This window comes from Aulonocara sp. 'chitande type north' Nkhata Bay, linkage group LG22 (assembly GCF_057382095.1).
Source record: "Aulonocara sp. 'chitande type north' Nkhata Bay isolate Kocher_YH1m ecotype deep benthic linkage group LG22, A_spYH_male_GT1.1, whole genome shotgun sequence".
Lineage (NCBI taxonomy): Eukaryota > Metazoa > Chordata > Actinopteri > Cichliformes > Cichlidae > Aulonocara > Aulonocara sp. 'chitande type north' Nkhata Bay.
The window spans coordinates 30,052,451-30,068,620 of NC_141364.1; the positions used below are offsets into that span (position 1 = coordinate 30,052,451).

Genomic DNA, 16,170 nt, shown 5'->3' on the forward strand with positions numbered 1-16,170 from the left:
CGCCGTTCGTGACAACAGCTTTGTGCAGATCAACAATGGATCACAAATCGAGTGCGGGAGAGAGTATGAGCGTGCAGCGTTGAAAGCGTGGAAGTACTGACCTTACTTTGAGTTTGATTCCATAAAAAGTGACAAAAACATTAGAAAGAAAACTTCTTTTTACAGCGAAAAAAACCCCTAAACCTCCAAGCAAGCACCGAGTGCGCAACGACGTAATGGGAAACTCACAGAGAAACTCGCGGATTCTTCAACTGACCGCGGCACACCTGCACCAGGGTAAACCTCCGCCTGCCCTACTCCTGCTTTACAGGTGAAAATAGAGCAACAGGACTGCTGAGTCTTTGACTTTATTTATTTTCTGCTGTGTTTTACTTGCATCTATTTGAAAGAGTGAGTGTAAACACAAAAAATATTTTATTTTATGTGCTGGAATGTGCAGAAAATAGGTTTAAATGTTAAACTAATTTATTCAAGTCAGAGAATGTTGCATATAATTAAATTTTTGTTTGATGCATAAACTTAAAAGATTAAAACTAATAAAACAAGTTTTAAAAAGAGACTTTTCCATTTGATTACATTTTGTATGATGGATTATGTAGAAAAAGTAGAATTGGGCTGAAAGATCTATCACTTTATCACCTCTTCAGGTTGTAAATCGTGGTTTTAAAAAGTAACTAAGTAACTATGTAATTAATTACTTTTGAAAATAAGTAATCAGTAAAGTAACAGGATTATTTTTTGGGGGAAGTAATCAGTAATTAGTTACTGATTACTTTTTTCAAGTAACTTGACCAACACTGGTGCTAAGTCTCCTCCTGTTCACGCTGCTTACAGATGACTGCTCACCCAACCATCCAGGCTGTCATATTGTAAAGTTCGCGGACGACACAGCTGTGGTTGGTTGCATCACAAACAATGATGAGACCGGCTACAGGAAGGAGGTGGAACACTTGGAGAACTGGTGCAGGCAAAACAATCTCTGCTTAAATGAGAAGAAGACTAAGATTGTGGACTTCAGGAGGGGAAGACACACACATACACACACACACACACACACCCCCCTGCACGTTGGAGGATCTGCAGTCAAAGTAGTACCCAGCTACAAGTACCTGGGTATGTACCTGGATAGCAACCTCACCTGGAAAAAAACACTTCCAGCCTGATCAGGAAGGCTCACCAGAGGCTCTACTTCCTGAGGAGGTTGAAGCGTGCGGGGATGGAGAGCTCAATCCCCATCCCATTCTACAGATGTGCGGTGGAGAGTGTTCTGTGCTCTGGCATATACAGACATATACACCTCCAGATGCAGGAAGAGGGCCACCTGTATCATGAAGGACCCCCCTCACCCAGCACACACACTCTTTGTCCCGCTCTCCTCAGGCAGGAGGCTGAGGAGCATTAAATGCAAAACCACCAGACTGAGAAACAGCTTCATTCCAGAAGCTGTGAGACTTCTCAGTGCATAAATGGACAAGAACTGTTATTGTAGCACCTTAACCACTACTTGACACTTACTGACACTGTCACTTTATCAATGCTGGTCATTATGCCCTTTGCTGCTAAAGTATTTATTTACAGCTATATTTATACCCACACTCCATACTGGTACTCAGGTTGTTACACTCTAGTTATAGTATTATTTATTGCATTGTCTTATTACTTGTCATTTCTGTTTGTTAAAAAAAACAAAAAACAAAACAAAACCAAAAAAACAACTATTTATTTATAACTTTAAGAAAAAAAATTCTGTTTCTTCATTATTTTTGTTTCCTTTCACTCCGAACCGTGTGTACATAATTTCGTTCCACCTCATGTTAACATGTGATGCGAATGACGAATAAAGCTCCTTGAATCCTTAATCTACATAATTTTAGAAAGCAGGGAAACATGCCCAAATGCAAATTATTTCTTATTCTGTTTAAATTTAAGACCCAAAAATATTTAAACAACTTATAATTTAGTAGGAAAAATGGTTTAATGAGTGAGTGTTTGACAGGAGAGGAAGCTGTTTAAGAATCTAAAAGAAGAAAGACGAATGAATTCTTCGGTTTGTGTGTATAATAGTGGTATAAATCAATGTAATACGTTTCAACTCGGCCGAATCAATAGGTGTAAGTAAGATGAAGTCTTATAGGATAAGATATTATAAGAACAAAACTGATCAGCAACATTTATTGCATTCACTGCACAAAACAGTTCAAGTTACTAAAGGTATCTGACGCTGCATCGCAATCAGTTTAAAATCAGCAGCCTCCTCTTTCTTTCCTTATGTGTTCACAAATGGCAGCCCTGTTTCTAGCATAAGGCCATCGGGTAATACCATGACAGAGAGACTGTAAATTGTTCTGCTTGTTATCCTCCAGCAGCTGAAATCCTGCCATGCAATCGGGGCTCAGATTGGTGACTGGGAGCTCCTTAGGCTGTGAGAAACATTGTTAGGAGACTTGTTGTCCACACACACACACACACACACACACACACACACACACACACACACACACACACACACACACACACACACACACACACACACACACTCCACAAAGCCCTGCTGCAGCTGGAACCAGCTATGACTTTCCTCAAGGTGAAAATAATGCACCTTTATCTATCACAAAGCTAAACAGGATTGTAACTGTGACGACGGAGTTATGGGACAGCGTTCTGTTGCAGTTTTAATTGCGGAAGCGGCAATCAAAGGTAACAAACAGATTACTGGGGGTTTTTTTAAGGTATGAACATAGTTCTAAATATACTTCCTGTCAGAGTAAACAAAGGACAAACAAAGAGGGCATGCTACGAATTATATCCTGTGTTTATGGACAAACAATGAAAATTTGATCTGCCCAAGACCACTTATCCCAGGCCCTGCATGAGGCTTCTGTTTCATACACGCACAATGTCAGCCTGCAGTAACTTGTGATCCACATCCAGGGCACAGGACAAACAAATAAGAGAGGAAGTAAGTGCATCAGCTGTCTCTGGAGGCAAAGGCTTCTGTGTCTGGGCCCTATTAGCTGCTTCGTCTCCCTCCAGATAACAGACATGAAAATCTCAGAGTCCGCCCAGCCTCCAGCCTCTACTTGATGGACTCCATTCTTTTCCTCCCGTGCTGCCACCAAAACACCCCCACTATTATTCACGCGGCTGCTTTTAAAACAAATAGCCTCAGACTCCTGAGGCGGACCGGCGCTTCCCCCGGCAAGCATGTGTACACCCAACCGCCAACATTTCAAGCTCCGAACGGCAGTCGGTGTGAGCCGGAGACAGAGTGTGTGTGAGAACAAAAAAAAAAAAGACGAAGGAAAAAAGAGAAAAAAAGAGCGATGGCACAAAAGATGGATGAAGCCGAGGTGACATACATCCTGACACCTCTACAAAAGAAAACATCGACCACCCTACTCACAAAAGCCAGGAGACAGAATAATGCTGTTTTTGTTCTCTCTGACTGATTTCCTTTTTTGCCCCAGCTGCCGCCAATTCAATCCAATTTTTGACACCCTAAATGTGGCAACAATCATTCTTTCTTTGAAGTGGCACAGGCAGGCCTACATAAATGTAGTGCATTGTGCGCTGATAAAATACAGTGGAAGACCAAAGTGAAAGCCTTTGACCTTGTGTGGCTTGGAGAGTGTGATAGCTGCCTGGATGTAAGAAAATCAATATTCTACATTTAGCTGTTCAGGACCCTATGTTAAATGGAGCAGCATGCCACAAAGACTGTTTATTCCGCAGTGACACATTGAGGGAAATGCACCTTTCGCCTGATATTTTTAAAGGATGATTAAAGCATAGATAATATGTTTATCACAATGAGCCGGAATGAATTCCTCGGAGCAAACTGTGATTACGTCACTGAGGCTATGGAGAGAGGTTTATTTTAAGCTCTTAGATTCAAAGATTAGTTCCTCACTAACAACCAGGCCCAGACATATAAAATCTTCAACACCTACCTAATTGTATTTTTTAAGTTGAAGCGGGTGTTTTCTGAGAATATCGCAAAGGACGACTCAAAGGTCAGTGAAAACATTTCACACTTCACAAAAGGCTTCATTAGCAGCAAGCATTCTTCTGAGTTTCAAACAGGGCAGAACAGCATAAACGACTCCTAACAATATGCACACCATAATCCAGCTGCTCTCAACCCACAAGACTTCAAAATCTCATTGTTGGCTCATATCCTCGTTCCATACTTAAGGCCAAATGCCCAGAAAGTAGTGAACTCGCTGCCCTTGTGTAACGCAATCAAAACTTGCATTTAATCCTTCAAGAGATGTAAATACAACTCGTTGCATATTAACTGCTTTTTAATTCAGTGCACTCACTCAGGCTGTTAAGATAAATGTCATTTTCAAGTTTCTGCCCTGGCACGAACTCAAGCTGCATAAAAGACATGGTGTAGCATTCAGTTTGTTCGTGCAGCCATTTAAAAGGGGTGTTTGAGTTTTATGGTCATTTTGAAAAATGCTGTTGCATTGTGCTGTGTTAATGTTTCACCCTATTGCCAAATGCAGTTTTGTTCCTATTACTCACCCTGGATGGGTCACATTAGTTATGAATTGGATTTTTGGCACAGTTTGTTGAGTGGTGGGGAATGTTTCGTTTAGATTTTAGGGTTTTTTTGGCAAAAAAGATTTGCAACTGTTTTGCTTAAATATACAGGGTGGGCCATTTATATGGATACACCGTAATAACATGGGAATGGTTGGTGATATTAAAGTCCTGTTTGTGGCACATTAGTATATGTGAGGGGGCGAACTCCTCAAGATGGGTGGTGACCATGGTGGCCATTTAGAAGTCGCCCATCTTGGATACAACTTTTGTTTTTTCAATAGGAAGTGACACATCACACTTATTGGTAATGTCACAAGAAAAACAATGGTGTGCTTGGTTTCAACGTAACTTTATTCTGTCATGAGTTATTTACAAGTTTCTCTTTGTTCACAGCCATTGACATGTTGAAGAGGTTAACACCTGAGGTGTGGATCAAAAGTGTGTTGATATCTGGTGAACGCAGTAACCGGGTCTTTGCAGCAGATTTCAATGCAAGACACCCTACGAGACCACCCATCTCCCATGCTACAGTTAACAAACTGCTTGCTAACTTTCGTGAAACTGGTTCAGTGTTGGATTTGCCAAAATGTGGACGCAAGAAAACTGTCACTAATGAAGAAACATCAGTGGCTGTCCTAGCTTCATTCTGCAAGAGCCCACAGCGTAGCAAGAGCCGCATGTCACTGGAGAGTGGCATTAGTCGAACTTCCCTTCGGCGGATATTAGCTACTCACAAATGGCACCCTTACAAACTGCAGCTACTGCAGCATCTCAACAAGGATGACCCAGATCGGCGCACAGAATTTGCAGAATGGGCAAAACAAAAATTGGAACAGGACCCTCAGTTCACGCAGAAGATTTTGTTCAGTGATGAGGCAAACTTTTATGTGAATGGTGAAGTTAACAAACAAAACCACCGCTATTGGTCTGACACTAACCCACATTGGATGGATCCCTCCAAGACTGTTGGAACAACAAAAGTGATGGTTTGCTGTGGTATATGGGGTACAACGATAGTGGGTCCATTCTTCATTAATGGAAACCTCAAGGCCACTGGATATTTGAAATTGCTACATGATGATGTGTTTCCCTCTTTCTGCACTGAAGCTGGTACGTTCCCTGAGTTTTTCCAGCAAGATGGTGCACCACCACATTATGGGTGCCAGGTCCGAGCATTCCTAGATGAAGAGTTTCCTGGAAAGTGGATTGGTCGTCGTGGGCCAGTTGAATGGCCCCCAAGGTCTCCCAATCTGACCCCTTAGACTTTTATCTTTGGGGTCATCTGAAGGCAATTTTCTATGGTGTGAAGATACGAGATGTGCAGCACCTGAAACTACGGATACTGGATGCCTGTGCTGGCATTTCTCCTGCGGTGTTGCTATCAGTGTGTGAAGAGTGGGAGAAGAGGGTTGCAATGACAATCCAATACAATGGGCAGCACATTGAACACATTTTATAAGTGGTCAGAAACTTGTAAATAATTCATGAAAGAATAAAGTTACGTTGAAACCAAGCACACCATTGTTTTTCTTGTGACATTACCAATAAGTTTGATGTGTCACATGGCCCTCTTCCTACTGAAAAAACAAAAGTTGTATCCAAGATGGCCGACTTCTAAATGGCCACCATGGTCACCACCCATCTTGAGGAGTTTGCCCCCTCACATATACTAATGTGCCACAAACAGGACTTTAATATCACCAACCATTCCCATTTTATTACGGTGTATCCATATAAATGGCCCACCCTGTACATCCAGCAGAAAACAAGAGATTGTGGGTATTTAGAAAACTGTTTATGTCTAAAGTCCAATATTTACTGCCTTTGATTTCCACCATCTCCAACAGCAGCATTTTTTCCACTGTTAGCATAAATACATGAGTTCTAGCACTGTATTCTCAATTTTTTACAAGCCAGTCATTGTGACAGCACCATCTGCCGGGTGACAGCAGTTTTCTCTGGAGCAAATGACAAACTGAGGCAACACAAAAAAGAACACTATGAAGTCCACAAAGGGAGGAGGTCATGGTGGACAGACAGGTTAACTGAAAATTAGACTGAAAAGAGGGGCTGCTCTGCTTTTATGTTTACATTTTTAACCCATGTTTCATGTTGCCAGTTTTGTGTTTATTATTATTATAACAATGATAACAAACATTAACGCCAAACTCGATTCTGCTCTAAACTTGGGGTCTCTTATTTAGGAGATGCTCCTGAACAGCGGTCCCCAACCTTTTTTGCGCCACGGACCGCTTTAATGTCAGACAATATTTTCACAGACCGGCCTTTAAGGTGTCACGGATAAATGCAACAAAAACAAAATGATATGACCAAGACAAAAACGGTGGTATTTTGTAAATATAATAATAAGCGCGAATTCACTGTGTAATTGTGTAACTTTATTAGCAGCATCCTCCTGAAATGTGCCAAAAACATTGAAAGTAACATCCTCCTCTCTGCCCCTTAATGCTCTCTGGTCGCTATGGTAACGCGTAAATATTTCTTTCAAAATAAGACACACAACTACAACACGGGAAAACCATAAATTTCACACCTGAGCCTCAACTCTTGCGACCCAGCACCAAACAACTCACGGACCTGTACCGGTCCGTGGCCCGGGGGTTGAGGACCACTGCTCCTGAGGACTGCTTCCAGCTTACAGGATAGTCATGGTGTATTGCACTGTGATAATATATTATCATACATCATCTCAATGAAGTACTTGGTGCCTCATGTATTAAAACAGTCGTATATAGCACATTTACCCATAAATCCGTGGAATAAATGTGTAATACTTGTGACTCTTTCGGTAAAAAGTCGAACTTACTTTTGTCCTTGATTACTGTAATTGTTGTCATACGATTCATATCCTTGGTCATCATAAGTTGTCCCGTAGCCGTCGTCGTATTCCTGTAGCAAAAAAGTAGACAAAATTTACCCAGCTAGATGAAGCTCAACACAGAAAAAAATCCAGAAAACATTTTGACATTAACAGGATGTTGATATGACAAGCTGTTCAACATCACACCTGCTGAAATGTGGAGCGATGAGGTTAAGAAAACATACAGTATGATTAATACATTCGTCTGTGTTGTGCTGTTTGTTTAACTTGCGGTTCGATACCTTTCTGATGCGGGTTAACGACATGCGAGTGTCGTTAAATCTTATCTCTTACTAAAGACAAGTTTTTTTGCAATGCAATACATCAAAGCTTTCAGCACATATATAGGTCAAAAAGCTTCATCTGCTGCTGTTGGAAGTACATATGCAGGACTATTAGAGTAGCAACTGCAGCCCTGCCCTTGTCTCTGTGTCAACTAACTGACAGTGGGATGCAAAGACTTGCTGTGGCTATGTTTCATCACCACCTCAAAGGATGAGCCTTGAACATCTGTTTATACTCCAGCAATCTGCACCCCTCCCACCCCCGCACTCTACCCAGGCCCCCGCCAAGAGGAACATCAAAGCAAACCAGTGCCGCACCCGTCCTAATTTGGGATAAATGGGACTTATGTTCCACAAAAGGCGTCGACCCCTAGCGACACATCTCTCATCCCCCACACACTTCTTGGCTAATTCCATCTGCCCCTTATTTGCAAGCTTGAAACGAATGTCTGTAAGATTCAGCACCAGAAGAAAATGCTCATCACATCCGTGTTATTATTAAAAACTTAATTCCTGATTAGAAACATGCATTTGCCAAATGACAGCATTTGAATTGACTCTTTTATGTTTAATCCTTCAGAAGCAAAGTGAAGGAACTACATGTGACATATAACAAAGGCAACTCAGATGTAGTAAGACTTCCCTGTCTCTGGGTAAAGTATGAGATAGGCAGTTGTTTTCTTAGTCTGTGGTGAATTACGTCAGCTGGATTTTAGGAATCTGCTGGATACGAGTATTTGGAAACTTCTTGGTCATCCAACTGGGTGACTTTTTCAGACTATAACTGGCAATTTTAATCTTCATATTGGCAACCCTCCTGACAGCAAACTAAAATAACTCATTGCTTTGTTTGATTTGGTACAGCAGCTAACCCATAACCCCCACATTCATGGTAATACACTAGAGCTACTGATCGCTAAGTGGCCTTAGTATTACTTTTATTAATGTTTATTAATTTTTGTGTTTTCTTCAGTGGGCTGATCACCCCAGGAAATAAAGCAAGACCTACAACTAAAACATATATTTAAATGAAAATGCTGGTATTTTATTAGTGACAGCCACAGCTAGCCTGTGGATGACCAGCCTGATCAGTTTAACTCTGAAACTCAGGATCTTTGATGATATTGCACCTGTCATAATTGAATTGGGCAAACAGGAAGATACTTCTGAATGTAAATAGAGGAAAAGCAAGCTTCAGTGTTTTCTTAAAACTACTTTCAACAGTTTAGCTGAGCTCTGAGCTTCTGAACCTGGTTGATGGTTCTCTCCGTTTATTTCTTATAAAGGAAGGCTACTGCAATGCTCTTTTTATTGCCCTCCCTAAACGACTATTAGACAGCTACAGTTAGTTCACAATGCTGCTGCTAGAATTGTAACAAAAATGACTCCAGTTGTCAGTTCACTGCATTGGCTTCCAGTAAGTATAATTGATTGTTTTAAAATCTTTAAATGGATTGGGGTGTAAATATGAAAACTGGGTCTGCAACATCTGGTTACCTAGTAGTTCCCAGATCTGGAACTAAACAGGCTGATAATGCATTTAGCCACTATGCTCCCCATAGGAACCGAGAAATGAAACCACCAGAGAGCTGTACTATAATTGCTATTATTATTGTTTTTATTGATATTATTATTATTATTGTTGTTTTTTTCCTTTTTAATTTTATGTTGTAAACCACTTTGAATGACTGTAGTATTTTAAAGGTACTATGTTACTGGTGTTCACGTGGAAAAATTGTGAATTCTTTTCTATTTGTCTCGAGGCAGCTTTAAGGGAATTAAAGTCCCTTCTGACATTTCTAATTCTACAGTTACAAACACTTTTGCAACATAAACAGTTCTTCACACTAATGCGAAGGCTAAATTTAGTCAATAACTGTACTTTCTACAATATGAACCCTCTTGAACCCACTTCAAAAGCAGAGGCTCTCAAAAGGCAGTGCAATTTTGTCAAAAGCTACGTAATTAAAACCACTTTTCAACAGGCAGAGGAAACTGAAGCTTTCCCTCTGCCTGAAACCTGAAAAACAGTGGCAATAAAAGGATCAGGCTGACAAACGCAAGGTTGGATAATACTGACATGAATATTTAACTGTTAACATTTTATTGGCAACCTAGGGTTAAGGTTTGGTTAATGTCCACCTCTTTTCACAGGAGTTTCACCTGCTCAGAGCACCGAAATGAAAAATTTATATTGTTTTTTGGAGAAAAAAATACTCATTTTTTTGTGTCCCGAGTCAAAAAAAAAATTTCAATTTTTAAAACTAGTGTAAAGTGTAGAAGTAAATTTAAATCTAATTTGATATACAAAGAGGTGTTTACAAAGGTTATAAAGCTAGTTATGTAGCTATTTGGTGGTTACGTGTTTTGATATTTACATGTTTGAATGTTTAGACATGCATGTTCAAACCAGTAATAAGTATGTGTTATATCTACCTGGTTGTTTTCCCTGTTTTGATCTGAGTATAAGATTTCCTGGCTTCTGAGAGGCCAGTGAAGTATTCATGAGGGCGGCACACAGGAAGTGTGGGTTGTTGTTGCCGTGTGCTAAAAGTAAAGAGGCTGCTAAAAAGTTATCCGTCTCCGTCTTGCTGTTCCTAATTATTCAGAGAGATTCCAAACCATCTAGTGAACCCTCACGTTACACTAGCATCTAGTGGTCATTAGAGGAACTGCAGGTTTTAGCACACGTACTGGTTTCATTTTTCAGCCATGATGCTTGCTGCTTCATGCCAAAATGCCATAAATTTAATGTTGAAATGATGTTTATTGTTAGAATACTAACCATTGAGCAATGGTGAAAATACTAATTGGTGACATTTTTAATATTGGAAATATTAAAAATGTTTTAAAAAATCTTATGAGAACAAATGACAGCAATTGATTTTTTCTAGAATTAAGACTAGTAGCACCTTTCCATTCTGAACACTACATAACTTTATAAGGCTCGGTGGTTTATTACATGGCATCAGTCAAGGTGAGGAAAGGAGCAGCTATCTTATATTAGGCTTCATTAAGTTGGTGATGCTTTTCTCCATAGCAACCTCCTTTTCCCAGCCATGAACTCAAGCATCAGGTTCCTAACATCATCTATGAATCTTTAATCACAGAATATTTAAATGTATTAAAAAGAAATGGAAAAGCCACAACTCAAGTGTTTGAAGCTGAAACGGCATCAACTAATAGACGACTGGAAAGATTGTGTGTGGCTATAAATGTCTTCCCATTTGAATTTAAAATAATGTTGCTGTTTTTGTCAGAACGACGTCTGCTTTTGTCTCATTACTCTGAGAACATCCCATTTCAATGTATTTAAAAGTTGACTCTGGTTTAAGGTCACTTTATCAGGTTGGAATAAACAAGGGTGGTCCTGAATATTGAATGACGAGAATCCTTAGAAGGAGTCAGCTGTCAAATAAGATAATTCACAGGAGATAATTTAGTTATTTGAGTTACACTTGAACCTAACACTTTTCTGCTAGACTGAGCGAACATACACAGTCGGTTTCCAAATATACCCAATGAGTTACACCATTTAATGCCGTGAAAAAAATCTTAACTTTTCCGTGTCTCAAACTAAAACCAATTAGCTGGTGTATAAAGGAAAGCAAAGTTAATGAAATTAGCAAGGAATGTGTCTGTCCTACTTGGTTGCAGAGTTACATAAAATGATGTGGAAAAATACCACATCAGACATCTGGCTGTGTTTAAAGCTCGATAGTTAATGACACAGAGCGACATCATGAAGTACATGTACTGAAAAGGTATGGCTAATTAAAAATAATGAGCTGTGTGGGCTGGAGAAAGTCTACCAGCCTAAGTCACTGATACTCCATATGGACAAAAGTACTGGGCCACCTACAAATATCATCTACATGAAGATGTATGATACATTTTGCAGCACCAACAGTTTCCACTCTTCCCAAAAGGCTTTCTGCAAAGTTTTGGGGTGTGACTGCAGGAAATCTCCTAAAGAGCGTTTGTGATTACAGACGTGGATGTTGAACGAGACAGCCTGGCTTGCAATCTCCATTCTAGTTCATCCCAAAGGTGTTCGATGGGGTTGAGGTCAGGGCACGGTGCAGGCTAGTCAAGTCCTTCCACATCCAAAGTCATCCAACATTGTCTTTATATGGACCTTTAATTCGTACACTGTAGCACATTTATGCTGGAACAGGAAAGGGCCTTCTCCAAAATGTTCGTGCAGAGTTGGGAGTACAAAAATTGTACAAGATATTGTAGTAAGCTGAAGCATTAATTACCCCCTTTACTGGAACTAGGCGGGGTTCAACAACCCCACAGCATTATCCCCCCTCCACCAAACAGACCTGGCACAATGGCGTCATGCAGGTAACGATCTCAGACTGCCAGATAATGAAGCACAATTTGTTCTAGAGTCCAGTGGTAGTGTGCATCAAATCACGCCATCCTATTTTGTGATGTAAGGCTTGGCATGAAGCTGCTCGCCATTGGAAACCCATGCAATGGCACATCTATAGTACAAGCTCCAGTTCACTGCTGAGACCCACCAGCGGTCATGTAACCAGGGAGATGACTCTCCTACTCCTCTACAATACGCAGTTTTATTTGTTTTTAAATTGCATTGTTGAATTCAATTTCCTTCAGTATGAGGAATAATAATTAAATGTGAAGATCTTAATAGAAAAATTATTCTGTTCCTGTGCTATCAAGGCTGCAGGGGGGTTCTGTAATCGAGAGTTAAAGAGTAGTTTTCCTCCTCATCAGCAGCCAGTAGCCTCCATACTCTGCTGATGCTGCATTGTCATTCAGAAAATTTACTACAATAAAACAAATAGACTTCACCTCACAAATGCACTTTGTGGGTTCTATTAGACTAGCATTAGACTGCAAGGAAATGGTATTAATATAAAAAAAAAAAAGAAACAAAAGAAAGCACTACTTTTTTTTTTAGCTCCTCACGTCAAACTCTGTGTACTATATTTGTGCAATATTCCTACAGGGATAACTTTATCCCTTTTTATGTGTGTTCTGTATTGATTTCATATCATGTGGCAGCAATAGCAGCAATACATATCAATTTTCTTATACAAAATAAGTATAACATTAAAAGACAAGATGAAATTTATTTGTGCCAGGCTTTTATTAAAAGCAGGTTACAATTTCATTCACCTGTTACCAGAAAAAGACACATCCATGTTACAGATTAGCCTTTTTTTTAAGAAGAATAAATAAAAACATAGTGAATAAAAATAATAAAATAGGCGGTGGTTAGAACATGTTATTTTAATTTGAATGGTTCTCTCGTATGAATAACTGTAATAAGTAACGTCTTAGTTCTTCGTGTTTCACATGGTTGGGAATCGTTTCTTCATAATAGGAAGGGTTTACCTTACAATCCAGAGTTAGCGAGATATGGTAGTAAAATTAGGGCTTTATTAATAAAACTGAACTGAATTCATTTAGAAACCCTGTGTGTTATTGTGAAAAACAATTCTAGTTTTCAGGGTTACAATATTTTGATAAAAATCCACGGTGACTGACATTTGTGTTGTTACGCCTACTAGTAAGATGGCAATACCCTGTGGCAAAACACAACCTGCTTTAAAAAAAATCAAACAAACACAAGCAGAACTGCCAAAAACTGTTTCTCTAATGAGGTTGACTCTATTTTTTTCTAATTCTCTATTTCTAACACGTCAGATTTTCTTGTTTTCATGCAGATTACGTCCCGGATCAAAATGCGATACAATCGTCGTCGTCTTTTTTTTTTCTCTTTTTTTTTTTTAAATCGTTGTCATTTGGAAATGAGATCGCACATAAGTATGAATTGAGATCGCGATTTTCTAACGATTAATTGTGCAGCCCTATACAGCGCTATATAAGAATCTCCAAAAATTAGTCAATCCGCATACGATCCCATGTTAAAATCTCCAACTCAACACTATTACAAACCATAACTACAAATGTAGTACAGCTTGATGTGTCTTGATGATTGAAGCTGTAGTTAGTCTATTACTGTAATTAGTCTATTACTTACCTCTAATTAGCAGGTAATGCAACCACAGGGCTAATGAGACTGCTGACAATCTTGCTAGCGTTAGCTGATGACTTAGCTTCCTCTGCTATAAACAAAGTTCCGTGATCCAGTGTGGGAGCACCAAATTTAAAGCAGAGCTTTGAAAATGTATATTGTTCTATACAGTCCATGATGCACAAAGCCCTCTTTAACCATAGCAGATGCAGACCAAGCACAGCGGTCGCAGCGCTGGTAGAAACTTTAATTAGGCTTCAGCACAAGCCCTTACTGCTAAGTCCTCATCTCGTCTCACTGGTGACTCTATCTAGGTGCTGTCCACTCACATTGGACAACGCTGACTGGTATTAAGGGCCACATTAAACTTTAACAATGGCATGTTATTGCCATTTATTAGAGCAGCTACTCTATAATTGAGTTACAAGAAGGCTGAGAGGCGAAACATGCCTGGTTTATAAATCACAGTGGCACATTTAAAATGATTCTTTTCACCGGCGTCTGTCACACAAAAAGCTTTTTAAAAATGGAGCACAGACTGTGATGATGGTTTCAGTGAAGTGATTATAATATCTGATGTGTCTGTACTGATATACCATTTACTCGAAATACCTTCCAGAGCACAATAGTGCGACAATACTGCAAAAGTGCCGTGTTTCCAGCGCTAAACAGGATTAGTGTGACAGTGAGAGGTTGAAGGGGGCCGGGGGTGGGGTGCAGAGACAGATAGGAGGGAGAGAGAACAGCTCCTAAGTGAGTCTTTCATTTGAATGCTAGTGGATGGCTGAGAGGCGTGTTGTCAAAAGATAAGGACTGGCCTCTGAGGCCACTGAAGACTAACAGAGGGTCTGGCACTGCATGTTACAACAGGCGTATCACGGCCGCGGCACTGTGCTCTACAATACCACTGTAACAGATAGGATGCCACTGACACTCCGGCGCTGGATTTATTCCAAGCAGTCTGTACTAAATCCAAATGAGTTCAGCGACGTGCAGCCCTCGCTTTACGAACTTTTCCCAGAAAGTGCACGCACGCCGTGGCCTGTGCTAAAGAGAAGGAAAAAACGCAACAAAAGGTGTCAGAAAAGCAAACAACAAAGTGAGAAAATTAAGCAAATGAAAAGAAGAAGGAAAGCTTTGTTGTTCCCAAGATTACTAAATTACGACACCATCTGTTCAAAGAAAAATGTCTTGCCTCCATACAGCTGTGCCACACACTGGTCTTAACTTTTTAACGATGAAGGCAAAACAACACCCCGTGATATTGCCGCGCCGAAAACAAATAAGCCAGTATTTGCAATCCTCGGTCATCTGTCTTGGTCAAAAATTTCACAAAGTAGCTTTGTGTCATTTATTCAGCTTCTTCCTGCCAGCATATTTCAGAAAGCTGAACAGGCTGGAATTTGCTGGAGCTTTTCTGCTGCAGGGGTAGAAATACTACTCACGCTATCAGATTGAGGGTGCCAAAAAGTTGGCCTCATGCATCAAGTTGAAGTATCACTACCCCGTGTTACGCCTGACAAATGTTTTTCCTTCCGTTATTTTAACACCTTTGGTTTTGATCTTGGCTTAGTTTTAAATGAATTCTGTTCACACCTGCCAAGTATTATCAAGGGAATTCATGCCATCAATAAATTAGCCCTGAAGAAAAACATCTGCACACTGCAAATCACTCACCGCTTTCACTTCTGATGTAGCTCGACTATACGTGCTTATGCAGAACAGAGTCATGACAGGTCGTGGCAAGAATGTATTGATACAAGGACACGAAATATCAATATTTTAATTTGTTTAAAAAATTTAAATAGTCTGGATTTTGAAAAATACTACAAACAAGAGAGCTCATCTCATGCACCTTGCTCCTGAGAAAATCGAACAATTGGCTCAGCTGAAAAACACGCTTAGCTTGACAGAGCTCAGTCACAGGAGTAAAAGCAGGACAGTAGCCTCCCTGCATCTATAAAAAAATTAGAGGATGCCTAGAATGCATAAAAGTCTTTCACATTCTGCAACTGACTACAGCGACTACACGGTTGCCCACATTTTGAGGCTGTGGCACACTCGAGAGCGCTTTTGATCTTAAGGCCCAGGTCACCTGATCGGTCGTAACTTTTCTGCAAACAGTCGCCATCCGACATTTTTCCATCCGACCATGTCAAAGGTTTCAAAATACTTGCTGTCTAATTAATAAATGCAAACAGTTTGCCAACATGTTGCCAACAGTCTGAATGAGTTTATGTCACTGAACACAACTCGGGGGGACTCGTCTCAACTGGCTGCCAGCTGGTTGTATTCTGGTTATATATAGAACAGATCACAGATGCAATAGTTAAATGTGATTTTCTACTTTAAATTTAGGCTGCTTGGGAACTTCCCCTAATGTACTGAACATTTCTTCTCCTCTCCCATTCCGATTTGAATCTGGGAAATTTTGCCTCAGA

At 40.1% G+C, this 16,170-nt stretch overlaps 1 protein-coding gene across 1 annotated transcript in view; it reads right to left on the reverse strand.

Annotated features, from left to right (window-relative positions):
• khdrbs3 (KH domain containing, RNA binding, signal transduction associated 3) overlaps positions 1-16,170 on the reverse strand; it is a 152,200-nt gene that overhangs the window by 24,769 nt on the left and 111,261 nt on the right. Inside the window, exon 7 of the mRNA XM_086280383.1 lies at positions 7,379-7,461. Coding sequence (XP_086136509.1) covers positions 7,379-7,461 — 83 coding nt within the window. The remainder of the gene's footprint in view (positions 1-7,378; positions 7,462-16,170) is intronic.